Raw genomic sequence first — 27,500 nt, 5'->3', positions numbered from 1 at the left:
ACACACACACACACAAATACATACACTAGCACATACACACGAGCACACATACGCACGCAAGCATATTACATACTATATACACACGCTCGTTTCTTCTCTGGTCTACTTCCTTACCTCCTGTTTGATCATAACCATTTGTTACTCTCTTTTTCCTTCGTTATCTTACTCTCCTTCTTCTTCTTCCTCTTCTTCTTTCTCTCTCTTATCGCTTCTCTCTTTTATATTCTTTCCTCTTCCATTTCTATTCCGTCTCTTAAATTGTTCTCCCTCCCTCTTTCCCTCTCTTATCACCTTCCCTTTGCTCTCTAAATTCAAGAACCTCTTTATTCTCTTCTTCCTCTCATTACCTCTCTTTCCGTTCGTTTCTCTAGTTCTCTTTTGAAAATTACAAAGGATTACAAAGACGGAGCATGCTGACTGGAGACCTTTTGGTCCATAATTAGGTCGCATAATTAGCTTTTTTTATTTGTTGCACTAGTTCTTCTTGTTCTTCCTTGTTCTTCTGTGACATCTATATTCCTTCGTCGTAAGTATATCTTTGTCTGTCAAATATTTTGTTCGACATTATCTCCGTGTCTCTGTGTATCAGCCCCTCTTACATCTTTTGCAATATTTACTCCACGATTTTCTCTCCATCTTTCTCCAAAATATTTGTTTCGCTCTTACATTCCTTTCTCGTAAGTATATCTTCGTCTCTTCAAGATTTTGGTCGACATTATCTCTATGTCTCTGTGTATCAGCCCTTAGTCTCTCTTACATATTTTGCAATACTTACTCCACGATTTTCTCTTTCTCCTTTTCCAGGATACTTTTTCCACTCTTATATTCCTTCGTCGTAAGTATATCTTTGTCTCTCAAATATTTTGGTCGACATTATCTCCATGTCTGTGTGTATCACTTCTTAGTCTCTCATACATCTTTTGCAATACTTACTCCACGATTTTCTCTCTATCTCTTTCTCAAGGACACATGTTCCGCTCCTACTCATTTTCTCCCCTGTTATGCCTCGAAACTCTCCTTCCACTCAGCAAACACCTCATGCCCTTTCTCCGTGCCTCAATATCTCGGCCACATTTTCTCCAATTCTCTTAATCTTCAGAGATAAATCCTATGCTCCAATTGTTTCTTATACTACGTTAAACTATTTGTTTGTTTACTTATTTCTTTGTTTTTTATGTGGAAGACATTCAAAACGTAAAGAACTAAATGGCGTGAGTTGTGTGTGTGTAAGCGTGTGTGTATGTGTGTGTGTGTGTGTGTGTTTGTGTAGGTGTGTGTGCGTTTATGTATGTGTGTGCGCTTGTGTGTATGTGTGTATATATATGTGCGTGTTTGTGTGTACCTACGTCTCTATTTATAGGTTCCAGCATAGGTGAGATCTTGCAAATATATGTGTATGTTTAAATTCTTATATAGGTGTACATGTTTGTATATAAGCGAGTGTGTCTTTGCCTACAAGCCTCGTCGTAACTCCCGGTGTGGAAGGGCAAGCCAGGGAAATGAATTGAATAGTTTGAAGTCAGGAGAAAGAGAGAGAGAGAGAAAGAGAGAGACAGAGAGAAAGAGAGAGAGAGAGAGAGAGAGAGAGAGAGAGAGAGAGAGAGAGAGAGAGAGAGAGAGAGAGAGAGAGAGAGAGAGAGAGAGAGAGAGAGAGAGAGAGAGAGAGAGAGAGAGAAAGAGAGAGGAGAGTCAGAGTGGGAGAGAGAGAGGAGAGAGAGAGAGAGGAGAGAGAGAGAGAAGAGAGAGAGGAGAGGAGAGGAGAGAGAGAGAGAGAGAGAGAGAGAGAGAGAGAGAGAGAGAGAGAGAGAGAGAGAGAGAGAGAGAGAGAGAGGAGAGAGAGAGAGAGAGAGAGAGAGAGAGAGAGAGGAGAGGAGAGAGAGAGAGAGGGAGAGAGAGAGAGAGAGAGAGAGAGAGAGAGAGAGAGAGAGAGAGAGAGAGAGAGAGAGAGAGAGAGAGAGAGAGAGAGAGAGAGAGAGAGAGAGAGAGAGAGAGAGAGAGAGAGGAGAGAAGTAGGCAGACAGACAGACAGACAGACAGACAGACAGACACAGACAGACAGACACAGACATATAGACAGACATACCGAGACAGAGACAGAGACAGAGAGACAGGGACAGACAGAGACAAACAGAGAGGCAGACAGACAGACTGAAACCCCGTAACTACCACGTGATGACTACCATAAGGATGACAAATATCTCATGACGACAACAGGAGCCGAAGGAAAGTGGTAGGGAGTTCTCCTGTGTGTGCTTCGAGATAGTCTCCCTCTATCTCGAAATCTTCGTATTTCCATGAAACTTGTTTCTGCGTTATTGTCCTCTCCTTATCCTTCTCGAATTAACTTGCGTTGACGGCCATGCGCTCTCCTTAATTCTAATTTCAGCCATCGTTTATCTCAGCTTCAGCTCTTCTTCTTCTCGTTCTCCTTCTATAAATAATATATCTTCATCCTCCCTTTCTCTTCTTGTCCTATCTGGCTCGTCTTTCGTGTTTCCTGCGTCCTTCCGTCTCAAGCATTCTACTGTTTGTCTATGCTTTCTCATTTTCACTTTACAAAGGATTACAAAGGCGGAGCATGCCGACAGGAGACCTTTTGGTCCATAACTAGGTCGGATGCTAAATTATATATATATATACATATATATATATATATATATATATATAATGATAAATAAAAAAATGAAAAATAAATAATATAAAAATTATAAATAAAATAGAAAATGCATTAGTATAGTTAAGTAATAAACAAACAGGTAAATAGTAAATAATAATAAATTGACAGATAAATGATAATAAATGAAAATCAAGCAAATAATAAACAGACAATAACAAATAAACAATATAGAATAAATGGCAGTCATTACAGCATCCTGCTTAGATGTTTATCTAAATGAGTCTTAAAGCTTCGAAATGAGCTACATTACACTGCCTCTGCAGAAGTTTATTCCATTCATTAACTACACAGTTGACAAAGTTGTTTCTACCCACTTCCAAATTAAATCTATTTCCTGACAGTTTCGCTTATTTCGTCTCTCACTTCTGTCGCATTCCGTCCAAACGCACAAACTTTCTTAACATGTCTCTCTTCCCCCCCCTTGCTGTCGCTCTCTCCTCTTCCTTCCTGTGTTTTCATTTCCACTACTTAGATCTACACGGCTTACATTTCCATGAACTGAGGTTACTAACAAAAACCATTACCAGCTGGAGATCCATCCCACCGCGTAAGAATAAACGGATAAGGATAATTCTAGAATAATGGAAACGAGTTCGTAGCGTAGCTGGTAAAGCAATGCTTGGAGAGGGAAAATGGAGAACAAGAACTGTTAATGTCCCCCAGGATCAAAGATGTGTAACTAAGTTTCCTATAGTATCATCCATGTAAACTAAGTAGTCAGTATGTATAAAAGAAAGGAATTTCATTTTGCTAAAGAAACATTGTTGAACTTCCAGCAGTATCCATCTTCAATATTCCTTTCGATTTGCCTTCTATCTCCAATATCATCACTTTCATTTGGAGGTGCGTCCTCGAGGGGCTGGCAGTTGTTCTTCGAACTAGACCCACGATTTCTTCATATGAGCTTTGTATTTCCAAAACCTTAATTACATAAGGAGTGCTGTGAACCGGTGACTGCTCCCCTCCATTCACTACGACAAGTTCTTGAAATATAAACAGTTTCACATACTAATAGAACAGACACGAGATCAAAGTTTCTTCCTAAAAATGTCTGTAGGAAGCTTCTGTGGGGTTTTCGGTTTCCATTGGATGCAACTTCCTGCAGAGGCAGTGCAATGTAGTTCAGTTCGAAGCTTTAAGAATCATTTAGATAAATAACTAAGCAAGATGCTGTGATGATTATCATCTATTTTACAGGCAGTGCAATGTAGTTCAGTTCGAAGCTTTAAGAATCATTTAGATAAACACCTAAGCAAGATGCTGTAATGATTATAGTTTATTTTATATTATTATTAAAAAAATTTTTTTAATAATTTGTCTGTTTGATTTTCATTTATTATTAGTTATATGTCAATATATTATTATTTACTATTTACCTGTTTGTTTATTATTCAACTATACCTATGCATTTATCTATGTATTTTATTTGTTATTTACATTATTATAGTTTTTATTTATTCATCTATTATTATAATGATTTTTTTTCGCATCCGACCAAGATATGGACGAAAGGTCTCCTGTCGGCATGCTCCGCCTTTATAATCATTTATGACTCGAGGCAACAATTATTATCGGAAATCAACATTGAGGTGATTATCTTGAGCACATCTTAGGCACTCACATGGGTCACAACTAAAACTTACATGAAGATTAAAACGTTCACAGGTTACGAACACATATATTTTTTCTCAAAATATGTGCACGCGTTTTTTTTAAAGCACTATCTCTTTTCTGTCCTTAATATATAAAGACATATTTTCAAAATATTATATTTCCTTTATTCTCAAAATATAATCGCACATTTTTTTTAGAATATGATATCTCTTCAAACACAGACAGCAATGGGGATGAGATGGCAATCAGTATGAAATATCAAGGAATGCGCACTCCTCACTGAACTTGTACTAATTAACCTCCTTGACAGTTTTAACATAATTATATAGTTGAATATCAAATACATTTATTTTTCTGTTTATTTATTTTCCTCATACTATAATGGAGAATTATTTAATCTGATAATAAACAGGCTTGTTGATCCACAACCTTTGAGTACAAAGACAACCTCAGTGAATAAACATCTCTATTTGTATGATATACTCTGTACGACTATTAACCTACAACAGCCAATGGTGGATGGCTCATTGCCATCAAAATAGATAAATGAATAACAAGTTATTAGAGAAGCTGATTAAAAAAATTAATATAAAATTACAGATGAATAAATGAAGAAATAAACAAACAAAAATTACATACACAAATAAATGTAGACATAAACAAATTAATAAATCAAATGAATCGATAACAAAAATAATGATTACAAAACATAACATTTGTAACAATATCAACGATAAATCGCGGGACATAAATCACAGATATATCAGACTATTTCCTTTAATGCTGAACATAAAAAAAACAATGAAACGGTTTGAAGCAAAGCTCAAAGTTATGAAACATCGTGACATGGTAAGGAACCTTAACGTGCCAAAACAATACTTTACCACAATGCAATAAGTGGAATGGTCCACTACATGACGCAGCGGTGTGTTCCACATATACTTCTTCCAAAAAGGAAATTAAAAACTTTTATCTGTTGAAAATGCCATAAATAACCCGAATACGGATAACAAGGAACAGAGCAATCAATAGGTCTGTGTAATCGAGCGTGCTTTGTGTGTGTGTGTGTGTGTGTGTGTGTGTGTGTGTGTGTGTGTGTATTTACCTAGTTGTATTTACCTAGTTGTATTTTACGGGAAGGGGAGCTATGCTCGTGAGGTCCCGTCTTCATATCTCATTTTATCTAAACTATTTTTAAATTCATGTATTGTTTTTGCACACACCACTTTCTCATCTAACTTGTTCCAACTGTCTATTGCTCTGTGAGGAAAGCTGTTCTTTTTCAAATCTCTTCTATAGTTGTCTTTTTTTATTTTCTTTCCGTGTCCTCTTGTATTTCTGTCATCCCATTTTATCAGATTCTCTCTATCAGTAATTTCTATGCCTTTCATGATTCTGTAAATAGCTATCAAATCTCCTCTCTCTCTTCTTTGCTCTAGTGTCTGTAGTTTAAGTTTTTGTAGTCTCTCTTCATATGATAGTTTTGAGAGTGTTGGTGCCAGTTTAGTAATTGCTCTTTGTATTCTTTCAAGTTTTTTTATACATTTTTTTGTACTTGGTGACCATATCGTTGCTGCATATTCCAATCTTGGTCTTATCAGGGTGATTAGGATTTTCCTCACCATTTCTTCATCCAGGTATGTAAATGCCACTTTGATTGTTCTTATTAAATTATAAGTTTCTCCAAAAATCTTATTTATATGTTTCTCAGGTGACATATTATTCATAACAATGACTCCCAGGTCCCTCTCATTTTCTACTCTTTTTATTCCTTCTTCTCCCAAATTATATGATCCTGTTATTCTGTTTTTGCTTTTTCCAAATTCCATTATACTACACTTTTTTGTATTGAACTCCATCTCCCACTTCCTACTCCATTCTTGTACTTTATTTAGATCTCTCTGTAGTGATTCACAATCCTCTTCAGTTTTCACTCTTTTCAGTAATTTTGCATCATCCGCAAAGAAGCTCATATAGCTTTCAATTCCTTCGTCCATATCATTAATATATATAGCAAACATTATTGGGGCCAGAACTGTTCCCTGCGGGACACCGCTTATTACTTCATTCCATTTTGAGTGCTGATCTCTTATCACTACTCTCATTTTTCTTTCTTGCAAAAAGTCTTCCATCCAATTTAGCAATTTACCTTGTATTCCTCCTTCATATTCTAATTTCTTAAGCAACTTCTTATGTGGTACTTTGTCAAAAGCTTTTTTTAGGTCTAGAAATGCACAATCAGCCCATCCATCTCTTTCTTGTATTATATCTATTAGTCTTGAATAGAAACATATTAAATTGGTGACGCATGATCGTCCTTGTCTGAATCCAAATTGCCTTGGATTTAGTACGTTGTTTTTTTCCAAGTATTTTACCCATCTACTTTTGATAATTCTTTCACATATTTTTGCTATTGTACTTGTTAGAGAGACTGGTCTATAGTTGGTAGGTTCTTCTTTATTTCCTCCTTTATATATAGGTACTATATTTGCTTTTTTCCAATCTTCTGGAACTTTTCCTTCTTTTAAGGAACTGCTTATTATGCTATGTATTTTGTCTGCCAGTTCATTCCTACATTCTTTCAGAATCCAGTTTGCTATTTCATCTGGCCCATGCGATTTTCTGACATCAAAATTACCCAAGTGTGTCAATATTTCATTCTTCGTTACTTCTATTTCTTCCATAGGGGGGACTTTTTCCTTCCACTCAATCTCTTCAGGTTGTATATTTTCCCTTGTAAACACTGATTTAAAATGTTTGTTCATAATTTCTGCCATTTCCATTTCCTCAGTGTATTCAACTCCTCCTTGTCTTAATTTCTCCAAGTCTTGTTTGTTTTTCAGTTTATTGTTTACAAATCTGTAGAATAGTTTTGGTTGATCTTTACACTTTTCTATAACATCTTTTTCATATTTTCTTTTTTCCTCTCTGCACTTTTGTACATATTCATTTCTATAACCAGTATATATTTTCCATTTTTCAGGTCTGTCTTTTTTCCATCCGGTCCAGGCTTTGTCTCTTTTGTCTTTTAACTCCCTACAACTTTTGTTGTACCAGCATTTTACATATTCTTTTTCTTGTTTTTGTCTTGGGACATACTTTTCCACTCCTTCTTTGTAAATTTTTGTCAAAATATTCCATTTCTCTTCCACTGATGTTTCTTCTTTGTATATTTCTTCCCAGTTTTCTTGTTGGAAGAATTCTCTTATTTTATCAAAGTTTGTTTTTTCATACATCATTCTTCCTTTTCTATATTGTTCATTTCTTTTCATATATTTTTCTTCATTAAGTTCCAGTTCAATCAATATGTGGTCACTTTTACCTATTGGTGTTTTATATTCAATCTTGTCCACTATTCTAGGTTCAGATGTAATTATTAAGTCTAGCCTCGATGGTTCTTCTTCATTTCTATACCTAGTGTTCTCTTGTATCCATTGTGTCATTGAATGGTCAGTAATCATCTCAAGTAGAGCATTTCCCCATGAGTCATCACCACTCTTTACTGTCATTTCTTCCCAGCAGATTTCTTTGCAATTAAAGTCGCCCATCATAACTATTCTTCCTCCGTCTTCCATTATTTTAGTTAATGCTATCTTTGTGTCCTCTAGCATACTTTTATGTTCACTCTCCTCCCATGAGGCTGTTTTCGGAGGCACATAATTGATCACAAATTTTCTGCTCTTCTTATCTCGGTCTTCCACTTCTATCATAATCATCTCTACTGTATTCTTTCCATATATGACACCTTTCACGTTTATATCCTTCTTTGTCAGGAACATAACTCCACCCCCTTGTTTTTTCTCTCTGTTTCTAATCCAATAATTGTATGTATCATGTCCTACACTGTTGGGTGGTAGTGGGCCTTTTAATTTTGTTTCTACAATTCCCATTATGTCCGGTTCTTTTTCTTTCAAATAATCATTCAGTTCATTCAATCCTGTTATCAATCCATCTATATTTGTGTAAGACACTCTTAGTTTTCTGCCACTTCCATTGTGTTCTCTGTTTCCCTTATGTTTTTCTTTAGTATGTCGAACTGCTTTATTTTCATGTTCACTACTCTCCAATAGAATCTCTCTTTCTCTGACTCCGTTCTTTCCTCGTTTTTTGCCTTAGCTTCAATTCTTTTCTGCTTTTCTTCCTCTCTTTCCTCTTTATTCATTTCTCTTTTTATCCATACCTTTTTATATTGATCATTTGTTGCTAGTTTCCCTGTCTTGGATAGAATTTTCTCTGCCGTTGTTTGTGACCTGAATTTAATCTTAATTGGTCTGGTCTTATCTGTACTATATTTTCCGAGTCTGAATTTTTCCTCAATTTCCTTTATAATTTCTGGTTCATCTTCCTGGACTAATTTTAATAAACTGCTTACCCTTTCATTTTCCTCCTTGATTCTTGCGGTTCTATCTGGGTTATGTTTCTCTTCCATTCCTAATATAATTATACATTTCTTTTTGTCAGCTAATTCTCTTACTATATTCTCCTTCTGTCTCATCACTTTAATAACTGAGTCTTCATTATGTTCTTTCAATTGCTGTTTGACTATGTCAGTGAATGAAACCTTATTCCCTTCTTGAGTTATTCTCCAATTTTTAGCTTCTGTAGCTATTTTCTCACTGTTTTCATTACTATTCTTCTTCAATTTCTCATTCTCCTCCTTTACATTTCCTAACTGTCTTTTTAGGTCCTCTACTTCTTCAGTTAAGTTTCTGTTAGCCTTCTCTAGTTGTTCCAATCTTTCAATTCTCTGGAAGATGGAGTCTACCTTACCTAACTTACGTTCCAAGTCCTCGATCACCTTATCAACTCTCTCCTCTAGTCTTATCAGTCGGGGGGGGTTGTGTCCCCCCCACCCTCTTTAAATCCCTGGAACATATTCTCGTCACTTTCTACTGTATTTCTCCTCTCTATACTTCTAATCTTTACATTTTTATTTGCCATTTCGTCATCCGGTGGTCGTTTCATGTTGACCTTACGCCCGTCTGCCTGGGCCAAGTCCTCCACATCCTCATTTCCTTCCATTTCCCCAGCAATCCCTCCCCTTCTCCTCTTTTCCTACTTACCTACTGCCTCACGAGCAATGTCCCCCCCCCCTGCAAATACAAAAAGGCACTTCTCTTTGCGTTGGTATCCACAATCTGCACTTTTCTTCAGAGCGTTCGTCAAGCCGTCCGTTCGTTGAAAGTGTGTGTGTGTGTGTGTGTGTGTGTGTGTGTGTGTGTGTGTGTGTGTGTGTGTGTGTGTGTGTGTGTGTGTGTGTATGTGTGTGTGTGTGTGTGTAAGTGTGTGAAAGAGAGAGATAGAGAGAGAGAGAGAGAGAGAGAGAGAGAGAGAGATTTGGTTTTAATAAATTTATTACGCCCGTGGGCGGCAAACAATAGTACATCTATCACAGCATTGTGTTAGAGGACATGTCATATATTACACACATTCTTTAAACGGAGACAAAATATAATAATCATTCAGGATCCTCCGAAATGGTGATGGCGGGATAGTGGTACTATGTAAGTGTTTACATATAATCATCATGCCCCGTCTCCGGGGAATATTGTCTGTCACTATGGTTCACTGGAGACAATAATATCAAGGGTGTTCGTGTTAGGACGGTTACACAGCCCGCACGATGATCACCGTGGCATATCATCCGTCTGGGACCCCCGTCACACAGGTCGACTCCCAAGTCCGAGCCGAACACTGACATTATTGTGCCTTGGTACCATGGTCTTGCGTCGGCGTTACTTGTGGCGGTTGGGTAGGAGGTGGTCGTATGGGGATATCGGTAGACCGTTCCGCATCTTTCGGTGTGTTGACATGGCATGAGTGGCTGCGTGTACTCGTATCTTGTTTTAAGGCATGATAGGGTGAGCATTGCGCGTGACGTCCATGACGTAGGTATAGGCTGCCTTGGTAAGATGGTCCACCGTTTAATAAATTCATTGCTTCTGAGGGCGACAAACAATAGTATATTAGTCATATTATTATATAAAGAGATACAAAAGGAGGTATGATTGGATTTAACAATCAAAATCCCCCAAAATGGGGGTGGCGAGCTAGGAGTGTATCTAAGTTGTCGTCACTAAGTAAATATTTACATACAGTTATCACGTCTTGTCTCTGTGGAATACTGTCTGTCACAATGGGGCATTGGAGACAGTAGTGTTCAAGAGTGTTGGCGTTAGGGCGGTTACACAGCCTGCATGATGAGTAATGTGGCATATCTTCCGCCTGGGATATTTGCCACACAGGTCGATATCCGAGTCTGAGCCGAGCACTGACAACATTGTGTCTCCGTACCATGGGTCCGCGTCGGCGATACTTGTGGCGGCTGGGTAGGAAGTGGTCGTGGTGTTGAATGGAGACACTGGTGGCTCGTTCCGCATCTCTTCGGCGTGTTGTTATGGTGTGAGTGGCTGCGTGTATTCTGTTTTTGAGGCATGTGAGAGAGGGTACTACGCGTTCGTTATCTAAGACGAAGGCACAAGCTGCTTTGGCAATACGGTCCACCGTGTCGTTGCCAGCAAGGTCGACATGTGATGGCACCCATATGAGAGATACGGCCATAGATGTTTCATGAACAACGGCGAGTTGGGTCAGTATGGCCTGTACAACACGATAGTAGTTGGGTCTGGGTGAGGAGAGGGCGTGTAGAGCTGGTTGGGAGTCACAAACGATCACACCATTTACGTTACAGTCTACAAGGTATGTTACTGCGTCGAGGATTCCGTGTAGCTCACAAAACGTGGAGCTTGATGTGACAGGTAACCTGCGGCCAATCCATCCAGCTTCCACAGGTGGCTGTAAGGTGGGTGAGTACATGGCACACGCTGCTCTTCCATCAGCCTGTACTGAGCCATCCACGTAGATGACATGCGCTGCGGGGATCTTTGAGGATACGCTGTCGATGGTCTCTAGTGCTAGTTGCTTTTGAAGTGCAGGAAGGTCATCTTTGGAGGTTGGTGTGAAGGTGACGTTAGGGAGGGAGATTCGCCACGGGGGCAAGTCGGGTTCAACCGTTTCTTCAGGGACGTGGATGTCAAGGTTTCTGAGTGTGTTGCACACTGTAGTGACGAGGTTGCGGCCTCCTGGTCGAAGTGGGAGGCGGGGTGCACTGTCAGGTTCGAGCGACGCTCTGATGGTAGCAGTAAAGTTTGGGGACAGATAGGGCGATCGGAGGCATTTTACAGAGAGAATGGCCATGTTAGCATATATTCTCTCTACAAGCGAGGGTAGACCAAGTTCACTTTGCATGTTAACGATGCGAGTCGAAGGAGGGCAACCTAAGATAAATCTCATTACTCTATTTTGGAATTTTTCGAGAGGTTCCAAAGCTCTCCTGGGAAGTTGACAAAGGGCAGGTGATAAGTAGTCAACGAGTGATCGAAGAAATGTGGTGTATAGAGTTCTGACCATTGGTAATGAAGCGCCGGTGGAATTTGTGGCAAGCCACTTGATAGGGTTAAAACGGGCCTGCAGACGATCAAGGAGATCATTAACAAGGGGATGGATACGTTGTCGAGTCGGTATGGCTGGAGTGATCCGGGCTGGTACTCCAAGGTATGTGTACTGTGTGCAATGAGGGATAACATCACCTCCCATGTTGAACGTCGGTAGTGCTTGGAGAGTACGAGATGAAAATATTCTGCTCTTCTCAGGGGAAATGATGAGACCACAAGCGGTAGTTGACGTGTAGAAGCCATTTAGGACGAATTGGAGGTCAGCGGGCGAGTTGGAATGGATGCAGATGTCGTCCGCGTAGCAGAGAAGGGTTGTACCGGGAACGTTAGGAAGAAGTGAGAGTAAGCGGTGCATCAAGACGTTAAAAAGAAATGGACTTAGTACGCCACCTTGCGGGGTACCGAGTTTGAACTGCTCGTAGGAACTACACACACCTCGAAAGAGAACACGTGACTTCCTGTTACTCAGATAACCTCGAATCCATCGAAGGAGGTTTCCTTGCACTCCGAAGGTAACCAGCTGGTCAAGAATTATTTCATGGTTGGCTACATCGAAAGCACTTTTGAGGTCCAGGAAGGCAACTACGCTGGTGGGAGAGAGGCGGGTGTAGAGCTCAGTAAGGCAGTGGTGCGTACTTCGACGTGGGAGGAAACCATACAGCTGCGGGGAGAGTTGACCTTGTAGACGATTCATGAGCCGGGCAAGGATGATACGTTCAAGCATCTTGCTGAAGCATGAAGTTAGGGAAATGGGCCTGAATTTATCAGTACCTGGTTTCGGTATCGGAACAATCGTGCTTAAAGTCCAGGCTGCAGGTACATGTCCACGAAGGAGGCAGAGGTTGAAGAGGCGAAGGAGGGGGTTGCCAGGAACTTCCAGTAGGAGTCGGAGCACTTGGTATGTAATGCCGTCATCCCCGGGGGCAGAAGTTTTTGTATTAGCCATGGCTAGTCGTAATTCATTCTCCGTAATCGGGACGTCGTCTTCTTCATCTGGGTGGAGAAGAGCAGCCATTAGGTGGAGATTACGGGTGTTGCGACGAGTGGAGAGTGCCTCTTGGATATGCGTAGGAAGATTGTAAGTCTGTGACTGTGACGACCATAAAGTAATGAGGTCCTGGGCGTAGGCGGCTGGACTGTGATGGAGGGCGCTGGGAGGTTGCTTCTTAACGACCCTTTTTACAAGGCGCCACATGGTCGCGATACTAGTCTGGTGATTTATGGAATCAGTGTATTTCTGCCAAGACTCTTTGTAGGCACAGTTCTGGAGGGCGACCATATTATCCCGTGCTATTTGGTACTGATGCAAAGAATCAGGTGTGGGTTGCGTCTGAAAAGTATGACCAGTAGTCTGTGTAGCTCTCTCCGCTTGGATAATACGGTGGTCCAACGTCCATGAGTGAGGTACAGGGCGGCGTGGTAGGTGAGCTTTGGTTACATAGCGGCTGTAGAAGTCGTGTGTGGTATTCACTAAGGACGTGTATAGTGCGTCGGGGGATAGGAAGTCAAATGTGGGAAGGAGACTAGAGATGTACGAAATATACGTAGGGCAATATTTAGGAGGAATGGATATACGGGTCCGGTGATGAGGAGTTGGAATCCGAGATGGTATGGAGTAGTATAAACTAAGAGCAATATGGTCGGAGAAGAGAGAAGGAATTGATTGACAGGCGACACGGGATGGCACGAGGCCAGACGTGATGATGTGGTCAACTGTGCCTCCACGTGCATGTGTGGCTCCACCAGTTTCCCATCGTGTGAGTCGGTACCGATGTATGTAGTTGAGTAGAGGGATTCCACTACGGTTGGGGACAGGGGAGGCATCACCAAGAGCAGGATGTCGAGCGTTGAAATCCCCCATATAAATCACTCCACGATTTGTAGGTACTGGGAGGGCAACAAGATTAATAACACCAGGGGCAGAGTATACGTTGCAAAGTCGAAGTTTACCATTGCCCACAGTGACTTCAATTAACTGAAAGGTCATAGTAGTATCCCTGGAGCATCGAAGGAGCTTGTGTGGCATGGATGCGTGGACGTAAGAAATGAGGCCATTCCTGGCTGGATGTATGTATGAGACATAGCCAGACAGCGTAGGTGCTGTGTCGGATGGCTGAGCACCACCGGGAAAGGCTTCTTGAATAAATATTATCTGGGGGTGATGGCGATGGACATATGTCTTCAGTGCAGTGAGTTTCGTGTTATGGCGTATTCCGAAAGCATTCCAGGAGATGACGTGAAGCGATACGAGATCAGAGAATCTTATTACTATGTGCTTTGCGAGAGCCGGAAGAGGTTGGTGTTTGAATGTGGGCGCTGCCAGGCGGAGCATGGGTAGAGGAGTTCAAAGGCGACGAGAGCTTTTCTAGATGGGAGGCAACTGTATCAAGTCGCTCTGTAAGGGCTGTGACAGAGGTGATAACAACTTTGTGAGATTCAACTAGACTGGCAAGTGTGGTTGCTGTGGTAGCCTGTTGGTTAATTAAACTTTCGATACGGGCATCTATGGCATCGAATCGCTTCGTGAGGGCTGAACAGCGGGATTCGAGAGATGCAACAGCTTGGCGAAGAGCTTGTACTTCAGCAGAGTCCGTGGTGCTGGGCGTCGTGAGAGAGGTGGCTGGAAGTGGTGGTGGTGGTAGTGATGATAGTGGTGGTCCAAGTCTTTGGGAAGTGGCCGTGGGTGTTCGCTTAGTACAGCCATGCCAAACGTTGACCCCTGGTTTATGGCATCGGGGGCACTTCCATCGGGATGTGTCTGGTGGTGGGGATATGGAAAGTTCTGAGGTAGATGCGGAGTCGTCGGGCGTGGTGGGTGGAGTGGGTGGGCGGTGAGGGCAGGAACGAGTGTCATGATTCTCCGCGCACCAGGCACACTTTGCGGGAGCGGAACAGTATCTTGAGATATGTTTGAAGCCCCAGCATTTATAGCACCATGGAATTTCATCTTTCATTTTGCGAAGCTCACAGGGAGGGAGGAAAGGTAGGAAGGGGAACTCTAAGGTAGGCGGCGGTGGTTCAAGTAGGCTCCACGTGATGACTAGTCGGTTGATTGGCGTTCCATTTTGGACGAATCTGCGAGCTGTATGTATCCCTGGATATTCCTTGGCATGAGAGGCATCGATGCTGACAGGGTATCGAGTGAGGAGGTACGTAGGGAATTTACGTGGTCTTTCCGTGGAGTCCTGGATGACTAGGCGTAAAGATAATATTTCCCCACTCGTGATACTTGTAATGATGTCTTGTCGTTGTCTTGAAACATAGACGAAACGAGATGTAATAGCTGACATCTTCACCTCAGCCAGCTCACGATCGAGACGGAAAGACTTGGCAACGTTGGAGAGCCACCGAAGTTTCACGTCACAGCTTGAGTTGTCAGGGAAAGTTAATTTGACATATTTCTCTCTGGGAGCAAAGGCAGGAGCCTGTGACGGCGAAGTATAGGACGAGATTGGGGGGGTAGGGGTGGGAGATGGTGTGATATCATAAGCTTGTGGCTCTGTCATTGGATTCTTCTTCGATGATTTAGCAGCAGGAGAAGGTGGTGGGCTGCTATTATTGGAGACTTCATTTAGAGTGCGTTTAGCGGGGGTAAATGGTTGTGGTGCAGAGTTGCCAGATGCAGGAGAATTTCCTTGAGCGTGATGGTTGTAAGTCGTAAGTGGGGGCCATATGTTAATTGGATTTTCATCGTCACTCATAGCGAGATCGGCTTCAACGATGGCAATAGCCTGTGGCCCTGAGTAGTCCATGATTACCACACGTTAAGATTATTCACAGGAGTTCAGGATTTATGAGGCAGTATGCGGGGAGAGCGATTCATCCATGTCGTCACAAACCTCTTACTGCGCATGCGCAGACTTGGCCGCCCCTGACCAGGAAGGTCGGAGGGATAATGTTTTCACAGTTATAGACTAAGTTAGTTAATGTTCACACACCGTGATGACAAAAAATGGTAGAGGTGGTCTTATAATATCTCACAGCACACAACGAAGGGTTGGAACACAATAGCACTGCCGGAATTCTAACAAAGAGCACGGAGCTCAAAACTGTAGGACCGGTCACACGCCATATTTGTTTTCCAATGAGAGAGAGAGAGAGAGAGAAAGAGAGAGAGACAGAGAGAGAGAGAGAGAGAGAGAGAGAGAGAGAGAGAGAGAGAGAGAGAGAGAGAGAGAGAGAGAGAGAGAGAGAGAGAGAGAGAGAGAGAGAGAGAGAGAGAGAGAATTTATGTGTACTTTCTTACGCATGTGCACATAAGTGTGTACATATGTTCACATATACGTGTACACCAACTTGAGCAACCCGACACCTATTTATATGTTTAATTTACCATTTTGTTCACACTGTCCAATTCAAACAGTGATTTGTTTGTACTCGTTGTTCGACCTGGTTGTCAATTACTTATTTGCTGGTGGTGTGATTAACAACAACATATATCAATAAATCATTATATTTGGTATATATTCGCACTCATATTAACAATTGTTTTAAATGGGGCCTCACAAGATTGTTAGGACTATGCGGGCGGTGATTTAGACCTGTGTGTGTGCTTATGTCTTTTTTTTTTTCCCTTTCTCTCTCTATATTTCTATTTTTCTGTCTCTCCCTTTCTCTCTCTCTTTTCCTTTCTGTATTTTCCTTTCTTTCTGTCCTTCCCTTTCTCTGTCTTCCCCTTTCTCTGTCCTTCCCTTTCTCTGTCCTTCCCTTTCTCTGTCCTTCCCTTTCTCTGTCCTTCCCTTTCTCTGTCCTTCCCTTTTTCTGTCTTCCCCTTTCTCTTTTACTTTCTCTGTCTCCTTTTTTTCTCTTCTTTTCTCTCTGCCTGCCTGTCTGTCTGTCTGTCTATATATCAGTCTATGCGCCTTTGTCCTTACCTTTTTCTTCGTCTATCTGTGTCTAAATTTGACGTCTGTCTTTTTCTACCTGCTTAAGTCTGTCTTTGTTTTAGCTCATGCTAAGCTGCCAAGTAGAATCCATAAAGCCTAACGTAGACTATAACGGTGTATTTTTACTCTGATTCGTAAGACAACAGGCTTCAACGATATCTTGGTGGAACTGAATAGTATAGCTAAGTGCCAGACAGAGACCTTATCCCTCGGGCTTTTCAAAATAGATCCCAAAGAGATAGGTTAGTAAGGCATACCTCTACTTAAAAGACACAAAAAAGCATTAAGAATCTCCTTGCGTTAGGCCCTGTTCACATTACCGGTTTGAACCGCATGGAAACCACGGAGTTATTGCATAGTCAAGGGAGAACCGTGAATTTTTGTGTGAACGCTTCCATTAATTCATACTATAATTGAAACCGCTAGTGTGAATAGCGCCTTATTAAAGACCACCAAGAGAGAGAGAGAACATCAGAAGAAAAGAGAGAACATAGGAATATAATAGTAAAGGAGACTACAAGAGACCATAAGGCCTACACTAGGCAGTTCCAAGTCCATCAACACCTTTCATCCCCATCCATGAAGTTATCTAACCTTCTTTTAAAACAACTAATAGTTTCAGGGCTCACTAATTACATGGTTACTAAGTCTATTCCAGTCGCTCATCACTGTTAGTAAACTAATTCCTGCCTATCTCTCCTAAATCTAAATATGTCTAATTTAAATTAATTTCTACAAATCCTCCTCTACTGTTTTAATACGATGACTATGTCTGCATCATCTTTCTTGAGGTCAGGTATCGTATCTCTCTTCTCTTTTGTAAATACCGAGAGAAAACATCTTTTAAACTTCTCGTTCATTTTTTTTTCTCAATTTATCAGGATATCCTTGTCAGATTTAACTGAGCTTATTTTTTCCACTAGTCTGGTAATCTTAATTTTGTATTTCCACTTTGAGTGTGCTCTTCTATCCAGTCTTCCAATTGCACTATACCTACTAATAGTCCTAAGAAATATAGCTAGATAGCTAGACAGACAGACAGACAGTCAGATAGGCAAAGACAGAAAGACAGACAAGCAGACAGGCAAGCAGGCAGGCAGGCAGACAGAGAGAGACAGACAGATAGACAGACAGACAGCAGGCAGGCGGACAGGAAGACAGACAGAGACAAGCAGGCAGACAGGCAGGCAGGCAGGCAGACATAGATATAGATAGATTTAGATATATAGTTAGATATAGATATAGATAGACAATCAGTCATGGAAATGAATTACGTTAGATATAACAATGCACTTCAGTTGTATGGTTCCCAACGTGATTCTCATAAACCAACATTCAGATATCAATATTTCAGAGTCGCCCGAATTTCACTAAAGGGCTCGTTATCGGTATGTGGGACCATTTGTAAATCTAGTTCTAACCCTTCAAGACCCCTCAAGACAGAAGGACCCCTCAGGACGCAGGACACCCCAGGACCGCAGGACACCCCAGGACCGCAGGACACCCCAGAACCGCAGGACCCCTCAGGACCGCAGAACACCCCAGAACCTCAGGAACCCCCAGGACCACAGGACCCCCCAGGACCGCAGGACCCCTCAGGACCGCAGGACACCATAGGACCGCAGGCCCCCCAGGACCACAGGACCCCTCAGGACCGCAGGACCCCCAGGACCGCAGGACACCCCAGAACCGCAGGACCCCCCAGTACCGCAGGACCCCTCAGGACCGCAGGACCCCTCAGGACCGCAGGACCCCAAGGACCGCAGGACCCCTCAGGACCGCAGGACACCCCAGGACCGCAGGACACCCCAGGACCGCAGGACACCCCAAGACCGCAGGACCCCTCAGGACCGCAGGACCCCCCAGGACCGCAGGACACCCCATGACCGCAGGACCCCCAAGGACCGCAGGACCCCCAAGGACCGCAGGACCCCTTAGGACCGCAGGACCCCTTAGGACCGCAGGACCCCTCAGGACCGCAGGACCCCCCAGGACCACAGTACACCCCAGGACCGCAGGACACCCCAGGACCACAGGACCCCTCAGGACCGCAGGAACCCCCAGGACCACAGGACCCCCCAGGACCGCAGGACCCCCCAGGACCGCAGGACACCATAGGACCACAGGCCCCCCAGGACCACATGACCCCCCAGGACCGCAGGACCCCCCAGGACCGCAGGACCCCCCAGAACCGCAGGACCCCCCAGTACCGCAGGACCCCTCAGGACCGCAGGACCCCCCAGGACCGCAGGACCCACCAGGACCGCAGGACCCCTCAGGACCGCAGGACCCCTCAGGACCGCAGGACCCCTCAGGACCGCAGGACCCTCAGGACCGCAGGACCCCTCAGGACCGCAGGACCCCTCAGGACCGCAGGACCCCTCAGGACCGCAGGACCCCTCAGGACCGCAGGACCCCTCAGGACCGCAGGACCCCTCAGGACCGCAGGACCCCTCAGGACCGCAGGACCCCTCAGGACCGCAGGACCCCTCAGGACCGCAGGACCCCTCAGGACCGCAGGACCCCTCAGGACCGCAGGACCCCTCAGGACCGCAGGACCCCTCAGGACCGCAGGACCCCTCAGGACCGCAGGACCCACCAGGACCGCAGGACCCCTCAGGACCGCAGGACCCCTCAGGACCGCAGGACCCCTCAGGACCGCAGGACCCCTCAGGACCGCAGGACCCCCAGGACCGCAGGACCCCTCAGGACCGCAGGACCCCTCAGGACCGCAGGACCCCTCAGGACCGCAGGACCCCTCAGGACCGCAGGACCCCTCAGGACCGCAGGACCCCTCAGGACCGCAGGACCCCTCAGGACCGCAGGACCCCCCAGGACCGCAGGACCCCTCAGGACCGCAGGACCCCCCAGGACCGCAGGACCCCTTGGGACCGCAGGACCCCTCTGGACCGCAGGACCCCTCAGGACCGCAGGACCCTCAGGACCGCAGGACCCCTCAGGACCGCAGGACCCCTCAGGACCGCAGGACAACTCAGGACCGCAGGACCCCTCAGGACCGCAGGACCCCTCAGGACCGCAGGACCCCTCAGGACCGCAGGACCCCTCACGACCGCAGGACCCCTCACGACCGCAGGACCCCTCAGGACCGCAGGACCCCTCACGACAGCAGGACCCCTCAGGACCGCAGGACCCCTCAGGACCGCAGGACCCCTCAGGACCGCAGGACCCCTCAGGACCGCAGGACCCCTCAGGACCGCAGGACAACTCAGGACCGCAGGACAACTCAGGACCGCAGGACCCCTCAGGACCGCAGGACCCCTCAGGACCGCAGGACCCCTCAGGACCGCAGGACCCCTCAGGACCGCAGGACCCCTCGGGACCGCAGGACCCCTCGGGACCGCAGGACCCCTCGGGACCGCAGGACCCCTCGGGTAAGCAGGACCACTCGGGTAAGCAGGACCCCTCAGGACCGCAGGACCCCTCGGGACCGCAGGACCCCTCGGGACCGCAGGACCCCTCGGGACCGCAGGACCCCTCGGGACCGCAGGACCCCTCGGGACCGCAGGACCCCTCAGGACCGCAGGACCCCTCAGGACCGCAGGACCCCTCAGGACCGCAGGACCCCTCAGGACCGCAGGACCCCTCAGGACCGCAGGACCCCTCAGGACCGCAGGACCCCTTAGGAACGCAGGACCCCTCAGGACCACAGGATCTCTCAGGACCGCAGGACCCCTCAGGACCGCAGGACCCCTCAGGACCGCAGGACAACTCAGGACCGCAGGACCCCTCAGGACCGCAGGACCCCTCAGGACCGTAGGGCCCCTAAGGACCGCAGGACCCCTTAGGACCGCAGGACCCCTGAGGACCGCAGAACAACTCCTCGGTATGACCTTTCAGGATGACCCTTCAAGACAACCCTTCAAGACGACCCTTTAGGACCAACCTTCAGAATAACCCTTCAGGACCACCCTTCAGGAAGACACTTCAGGACCACCCTTCAGGATGACCCTTCTGGATGACCCTTCTGGATGACCCTTCAGGAATACCCTTCAGGAGGAAACCTTCAGGAATACAATTCAGGACGAACCTTCAGGACAAGTCTTCAGGATGACCCTTTTGGATGACCCTTCAAAACTACCCTACAGGATGACCCTTCAGGACGACCCTTGACCCTTCAGGACGACCCTTCAAGACGAACATTGGGAACGACCCTTCAGGATGACCCTTCAGGACTACCCTTCAGGATGACCTTTCAGGAAGACCCTTCTGGACGACACTTCAGGACGACCCTTCAGGACGACCCATCAGGATGACCCTTGAGGGCGACCCTTCAGGATGATTCTTCAGGACGCCCCTTCAGGTTGACCCTTCAGGACCTTTCAGGACGACCCTAAGGGACGGCCCTTCAGGATGACCCTTCAGGTCGACCCTTCAGGTCGACCCTTCAAGACGAATCTTCAGAATGACTCTTCAGGACGAGCCTTCAGGATGACCTTTCACGATGACCCTTCGGGACGATCTTTCAGGATGACCCTTCAGGATGACCCTTCAGTACGTCCCTTCAGGATGACCCTTCAGGACGACCCTTCAGGATTATCCTTCAGGACGACCCTTCAGGATTATCCTTCAGGACGACTCTTCAGGATGACCCTTCAGGACGACTCTTCAGGATGACCCTTCAGGACGACCCTTCAGGATGACCTTTCAGGATGACCCTTCAGGACCACCCTTCAGAATTACCCTTCAGGACGACTCTTCAAGATGACCCTTCAGGACCACCCTTCAAGACACCATTCAGGACGACTCTTCTGGACGACCCTTCAGGATGACCCTTCAGGACAACCCTCCAGGACGACCCTTCAGGATGACCCTTCAGGACGACCCTTCACATTGAACCTTCAGGAAGACCCTCAGGACCGCAGGACCCCTCAGGACCGCAGGACCCCTAAGGATCGCAGGACCTCTCAGGACCGCAGAACAACTCCTCAGTATGACCTTTCAGGATGACCCTTCAGGACGACCCTTCAGGATGACCCATCAGAACGACCCTTCAGGATGACCCTTCAGGATGGCCCTTCAGTATGGCCCTTCAGGATGACCCTTTAGAATGACCCTTCAGGATGACCCTTCAGGACGAACCTACAGGATGACCCTTCAGGACCACCCTTCAGGATGACCTTTCAGGACGACCCTTCAGGAGTACCCTTCAGGATAACCCTTCATGACGACACCTCAGGATGACCCTTGAGGACTACTCTTGAAGACGAACCTTTAAGATGACCTTTCAGGACGACCCTTCAAGATGACCCTTTACGATGACCCTTCAGGACGACACTTCAGGACGATCCTTCAGGACGACCCTTCAGGATCACCCTTCAGGACAACCTTTCAGGACGACCCTTCAGGACGATTCTTCAGGATGACCCTTCAGGATGACTTTTCAGGACGACCTTTCAGGCTGACCCTTCAGGACGACTCTTCAGGATGACCCCTAAGGACGACCCTTCAGGACTACCCTTCAGGATGTCCTTTCAGGACGACCCTTCAGGATGGCCCCTCAGGACGACCTTTCAGGACATCCCTTCAGAGTGACCCTTCAGGATCACCCTTTAAGATGACCCTTCAGGAATACCCTTCAGGACGACTCTTCAGGATAACCATTCAGTAGTACCCTTCAGGACGACCCTTCAGGAATACCCATCGGGATTACCCTTCAGGACGACCCTTTATGAGGACCCTTCAAGATGACCCTTTAGGATGACCCTTCAAGACGACCTTTCAGGATGACCCTTCAGGACGACCCTTCAGGATGGTCTTTCGGGATGAGCCTTCAGGATGACCCTTCTGGACGACCCTTTTGGACGACCCTTCAAGGCGACCTTACAGGATGACCCATCAGGACGACTCTTCAGGATGACCATTAACGACGACCCTTCAGGAATACCCTTCAGGATGACCTTTCAGGATTATCCTTCAGGATGACCCTTTAGGACAACCCTTCAGAATGACCCTTCAGGATAACCCTTCAGGACGACCCTTTAAGATGACCCTTCAGGACGAACCTTCAAGAATACCCTTCAGGACGACCCTTCAGGATGACCATTCAGTAGTACTCTTCAGGACAACCCTTCAGGATGACCCTTTAGGACGACCCTTTAGGACGACCCTTCAGGATGACCCTTCAGGACGACTCTTCAGGACGACCCTTCAAGATGAACCTTTAGGATGACCCTTCAGGATGACCCTTCAGGACGACCTTTCAGGACGACCCTTCAGGATGACCCTTCTGGATGATCCTTTAGGACGACCCTTCAGGATGACCCTTCAGGACCGTTCAGGATGACCCTTTAGGATGACCCTTCAGGACAACCCTTCAGGATGACCATTCAGGACGACCCTTCAGAATGACCCTTCAGGACGACCCTTTAGGATGACCCTTCAGGACGATCCTTCCGGATGACCATTCAGGACGACCCTTCAGAATGACCCTTCAGGACGACCCTTTAGGATGACCCTTCAGGACGACCCTTTAGGATGACCCTTCAGTGTTAGCGTCTAGACCTCCTAGAAGACGTAATCTACCACCAAAATCTCCTAGACATTCATCTACCACCTCTGCTTATACTATCAGCAGTAGCTGCCTACAGCAGTAGCTGGTAGTCGACCTGACGTCTTCACGCACCTGGTCATCCCAGGTCAGGTCGACTATTGTCTGAGGACAGGACCTCACCGCAAGCTGGACGCCTCACCAACCCTAAAGGATTGCCACCAAGCCAAGCAGTTACCATTGGATACTAATTATATATTCCTACGGGACATGTCTATCCTGTCCAATCTGGGACAACTGTATGTTATTGTAGATAGGTATATACATATTGCAAAATATGTAAACCCTATCCTGATCTCTAACATTTGCTAAAACTGCATCTTGTAAATAAATATTATCTCGTCGGCAACATAGCCATGAGCCCTGTATATAAACACCTCCTGTCACTAAATAAAGAGGAAGAAGACCACAGAGAGAGACAAAGCTACGTTGTTCCGCTGAATTTCATTCTCCGCTGCTTTTATTCTAAAGCCTCCGAAACACCGCTCAGCTACGACCACGTACTACCACAACCATATGTTGATAGAACCTCCAACATATTCTGGCGGAAGTGGTGGGATCCAACATCAGGACGACCCTTTAGGATGACCCTACTAGACACCCTTCAGGATGACTCTTTACCCTTAAGGGTGACCCTTCAGGACGACCCTTCAGGATGACCCTTCATTGCGATCCTTCAGGATGACCCTTCAGGACGACTCTTCAGGATAACCTTTCAGGAAGACCCTTCTGGACGACCCTTCATGATGACCCTTCAGGACGACCCTTCAGGATGACCTTTCAGGATGACCCTTCAGGATGACCCTTCAGGATGACTCTTCAGGACGACCCTTCAGGATAACCCTATAGAACGACTCTTCAGGAAGACCATTCTGGACGACCCTTCAGGACGACCCTTCAGAATGACCCTTTAGGATGACCCTTTTAGGACGACCCATTTAAGACGACTCCAGAGGACTACCCTTCAGGATGATCCTTTAAGACGACCCTTCAGGATGACCCTTCAGGACCTTTCAGGACGACCATTCAAGACGAATCTTCAGGACGACCCTTCAGGATTACCTTTCAGGATGACCATTCATGACCCTTCAGGACGACCTTTAAGGATGACCCTTCAGCACGACCCTTCAGAATGACCCTTCAGGATGACCTTTCAGGACCACCCTTCAGGACGACCCTTCAGGATAACCCATCTAGTGCGACATTCAGGATGACCTATCTGGACGACCCTTCAGGTTGACCCTTGACCCTTCAGAATGACTCTTCAGGATTACCTTTCAGGACCACCCTTCAGGACGACTCTTCAGGATGACCTTTCAGGACGACCCTTCAGGATGACCCTTCAGGATGACCATTCAGGATCTTTCAGGACGACCATTAAGGATGACGCTTCAGGATGACCTTCCAGGACGACCTCTCGGGATGACCCTCCAGGACGACTCTTCAGGATGACCCCTAAGGACGACCTTCCAGGAATACCCTTCAGGATGACCTTTCAGGACGACCCTGCAGGATGACCCTTCAGGACGACCTTTCAGGATGACCATTGACCCTTCAGGATGACCCTTCAGGATGACCTTTCAGGACGACCCTTCAGGACGGCTCTTCAGGATGACCTTTCAGGACGACCCTTCAGGATGACCCTTCAAGATGACCCTTCAGGATGTTTCAGGACGACCATTAAGGATGACGCTTCAGGATGACCTTCCAGGACGACCTCTCAGGATGACCCTCCAGGACGACTCTTCAGGATGACCCCTAAAGACGACACTTCAGGAATACCCTTCAGGATGACCTTTCAGGACGACCCTTCAGGATGACCCTTCAGGACGACCTTTCAGGACAACCCTTCAGAATGACCCTTCAGGACGACCCTTCAGGATGAGCCTTAAGGATGACCCTTCAGGAATACCCCTCAGGACGACCCTTCAGGATGACCATTCAGTAGTACCCTTCAGGACCACCCTTCAGGATGACCCTTAAGGATTACCCTTAAGGATGACCCTTCAGAACGACTCTTCAGGAAGACCCTTCAAGAAGACCCTTCATGAGGACCCTTTAGGATGACCCTTCAGAACGACCCTTCAGGATGGCCTTTCGGGATGACCCTTCAGGATGACCTTTCAGGACGACCCTTCTGGACAACCTTTCAGGATGACCCTTCAGGACGACTCTTCAGGATGACCCCTAAGAACGACCCTTCAGGAATACCCTTTAGGATGACCTTTCAGGACGACCCTTCCGGATGACCCTTCAGGACGACACTTCAGGATGACCCTTTAGGACGACCTTTCAGGACAACCCTTCAGAATGACCCTTCAGGGTCACCCTTCAGGACGACCCCTTAGGAGAACCTTCAGGATGACCCTTCAGGACGAACCTTCAGGAATACCCTTCAGGACGACCCTTCAGGATGACCATTCAGTAGTACCCTTCAGGACAACACTTCAGGATGACCCTTCAGGACGACCCTTCAGGATGACCCTTCAGGATTACCCTTCAGGATGACCCTTCAGGACGACTCTTCAGGAAGACCTTTCAAGACGACCCTTCAGGACGACCCTTCAAGATGACCCTTTAGGATGACCCTTCAGGACGACCTTTCAGGATGACCCTTTAGGATGATCCCTTACGATGACCCTTGAGGACCTTTCAGGACGACCATTCAAGACGAATCTTCAGCATGACCCTTCAGGACGACCCTTCAGAAAGCCTTTCAGGATGACCCTTCAGGATGACCCTTCAGGACGACCCTTCAGGATAACCCATCAGGACGACCCTTCAGGATGACCCTTCAGGATGACCCTTCAGGACCAAACTTCAGGATGACCCTTCAGGATGACCCTTCAGGATGACCCTTTAGGATGACCCTTCAGGACGAGCCTTTAGGATGACCCTTCTGGACGACCCTTCACCCTTCAGGGTAACTCTTCAGGACGACCCTTCAGAATGACCCTTCAGGACGACCCTTCAGGATGAACTTCAGGGCGATCCTTCAGGATGACCCTTCAGAACGACCCTTCAGGATAACCCTTCAGGACGACTCTTCAGGATAACCTTTTAGAAAGACCCTTCTGGACGACCCTTCAGGATGACCCTTCAGGACGACCCTTCAGGACGACCCTTCAAGACGACCTTTCAGGAAGACCCTTCAGGACGACCCTTCAGGATGAACCTTCAGGATGACCCTTCACGATGACCCTACAGGACGATCCTTCGGGATAACCCTTCAGGATGACACTTCAGGACGACCCTTCAGGATGACCTTTCAGGATGATCCTTCTGGACAACCCTTCAGGATGACTCTTCAGAACGACCTTTCAGGATGACCCTTCAGGATGACGCTTTAGGACGACTCTTTAGAACGACTCTTTAGGAAGACCACTCTGGACGACCCTTCAGGACAACCCTTCAGGATGACCCCTGAGGACGACCCTTCAAGATGATCCTTTAGGACGACCCTTCAAGATGATCCTTTAGGACGACCCTTCAGGGTGACCCTTCAGGACCTTTCAGGACGACCCTTCAAGACGAATCTTCAGGACAACCCTTCAGGATGACCCTTCATTACCCTTCAGGACGACCTTTTAGGACGACCCTTAAGGATGACCCTTCAGGATGACCTTTCAGGACCACCCTTCAGGATGTCCCTTCAGGACGACCCTTCAGGATGACCCATCTGGACGACCCTTCAGGATGACTCTTCAGAATGACCCTTCAGGATGACCTTTCAGAACCACCCTTCAGGATGACCCTTCAGGACGACCCTTTAGGATGACCCATCTGGACGACCCTTCAGGATGACCCATCTGACGACCCTTGACCCTTCAGAATGAACCTTCAGGGTCTTCTGCACTTTCAACTGGCAGTTGCAACTGTTCAGTTATAACTGTCAGTTGAAACTACACGTGTGTGGGTATCTCAGTGATACTGAAATACCCACACACGTGCAGTTTAAACTGACAGTTAAACTGTCAGTTGAAACTGCACATGTGTGGGTATCTCAACGATACAGATATATCCACACACGTGCAGTTTAGACTGACAGTTACAACTGCTCAATTATAGCTGTCAGTTGAAACTGCATGTGTGTGGGTATCTCCGTGATACTGATATACCAACGCACGTACAGTTTCAACTAACAGTTGCAACTGTTCAGTTATAACTGTCAGTTGACTCTACACGTGTGTGGGTATCTCAGTGATACTGAAATACCCACACACGTGCAGTTTAAACTGACAGTTATAACTGAACAGTTATAACTGTCAGTTGAAACTGCACATGTGTGGGTATCTCAACGA

At 46.3% G+C, this 27,500-nt stretch overlaps 1 protein-coding gene across 1 annotated transcript; it reads right to left on the bottom strand.

Moving 5' to 3' along the window:
* Nucleotides 1-9,897: 9,897 nt before the first annotated feature.
* Nucleotides 9,898-12,117, bottom strand: LOC143022570 (uncharacterized). The gene is made up of 2 exons (XM_076180852.1): nucleotides 10,586-12,117; nucleotides 9,898-10,233 (listed from the first exon to the last, which is right to left on the bottom strand). The coding sequence occupies exons 1-2, from the start codon at nucleotides 12,098-12,100 to the stop codon at nucleotides 10,225-10,227; spliced, it is 1,524 nt and encodes a 507-aa protein (XP_076036967.1). The 5' UTR covers nucleotides 12,101-12,117; the 3' UTR covers nucleotides 9,898-10,224.
* Nucleotides 12,118-27,500: the final 15,383 nt, after the last annotated feature.

The sequence above is a fragment of the Oratosquilla oratoria genome, unplaced genomic scaffold (assembly GCF_046742065.1).
Source record: "Oratosquilla oratoria isolate Oo_2021 unplaced genomic scaffold, ASM4674206v1 SCAFFOLD118, whole genome shotgun sequence".
NCBI lineage: Eukaryota > Metazoa > Arthropoda > Malacostraca > Stomatopoda > Squillidae > Oratosquilla > Oratosquilla oratoria.
The sequence above is the reverse complement of the archived record's forward strand: the minus strand, read 5'-3'. Positions and strand labels throughout refer to the sequence as shown.

Excerpts from the sequence above, each read along its gene's own strand:
- LOC143022570 (XM_076180852.1), bottom strand. The coding sequence starts at position 12,100 with ATGCACCGCTTACTCTCACTTCTTCCTAACGTTCCCGGTACAACCCTT.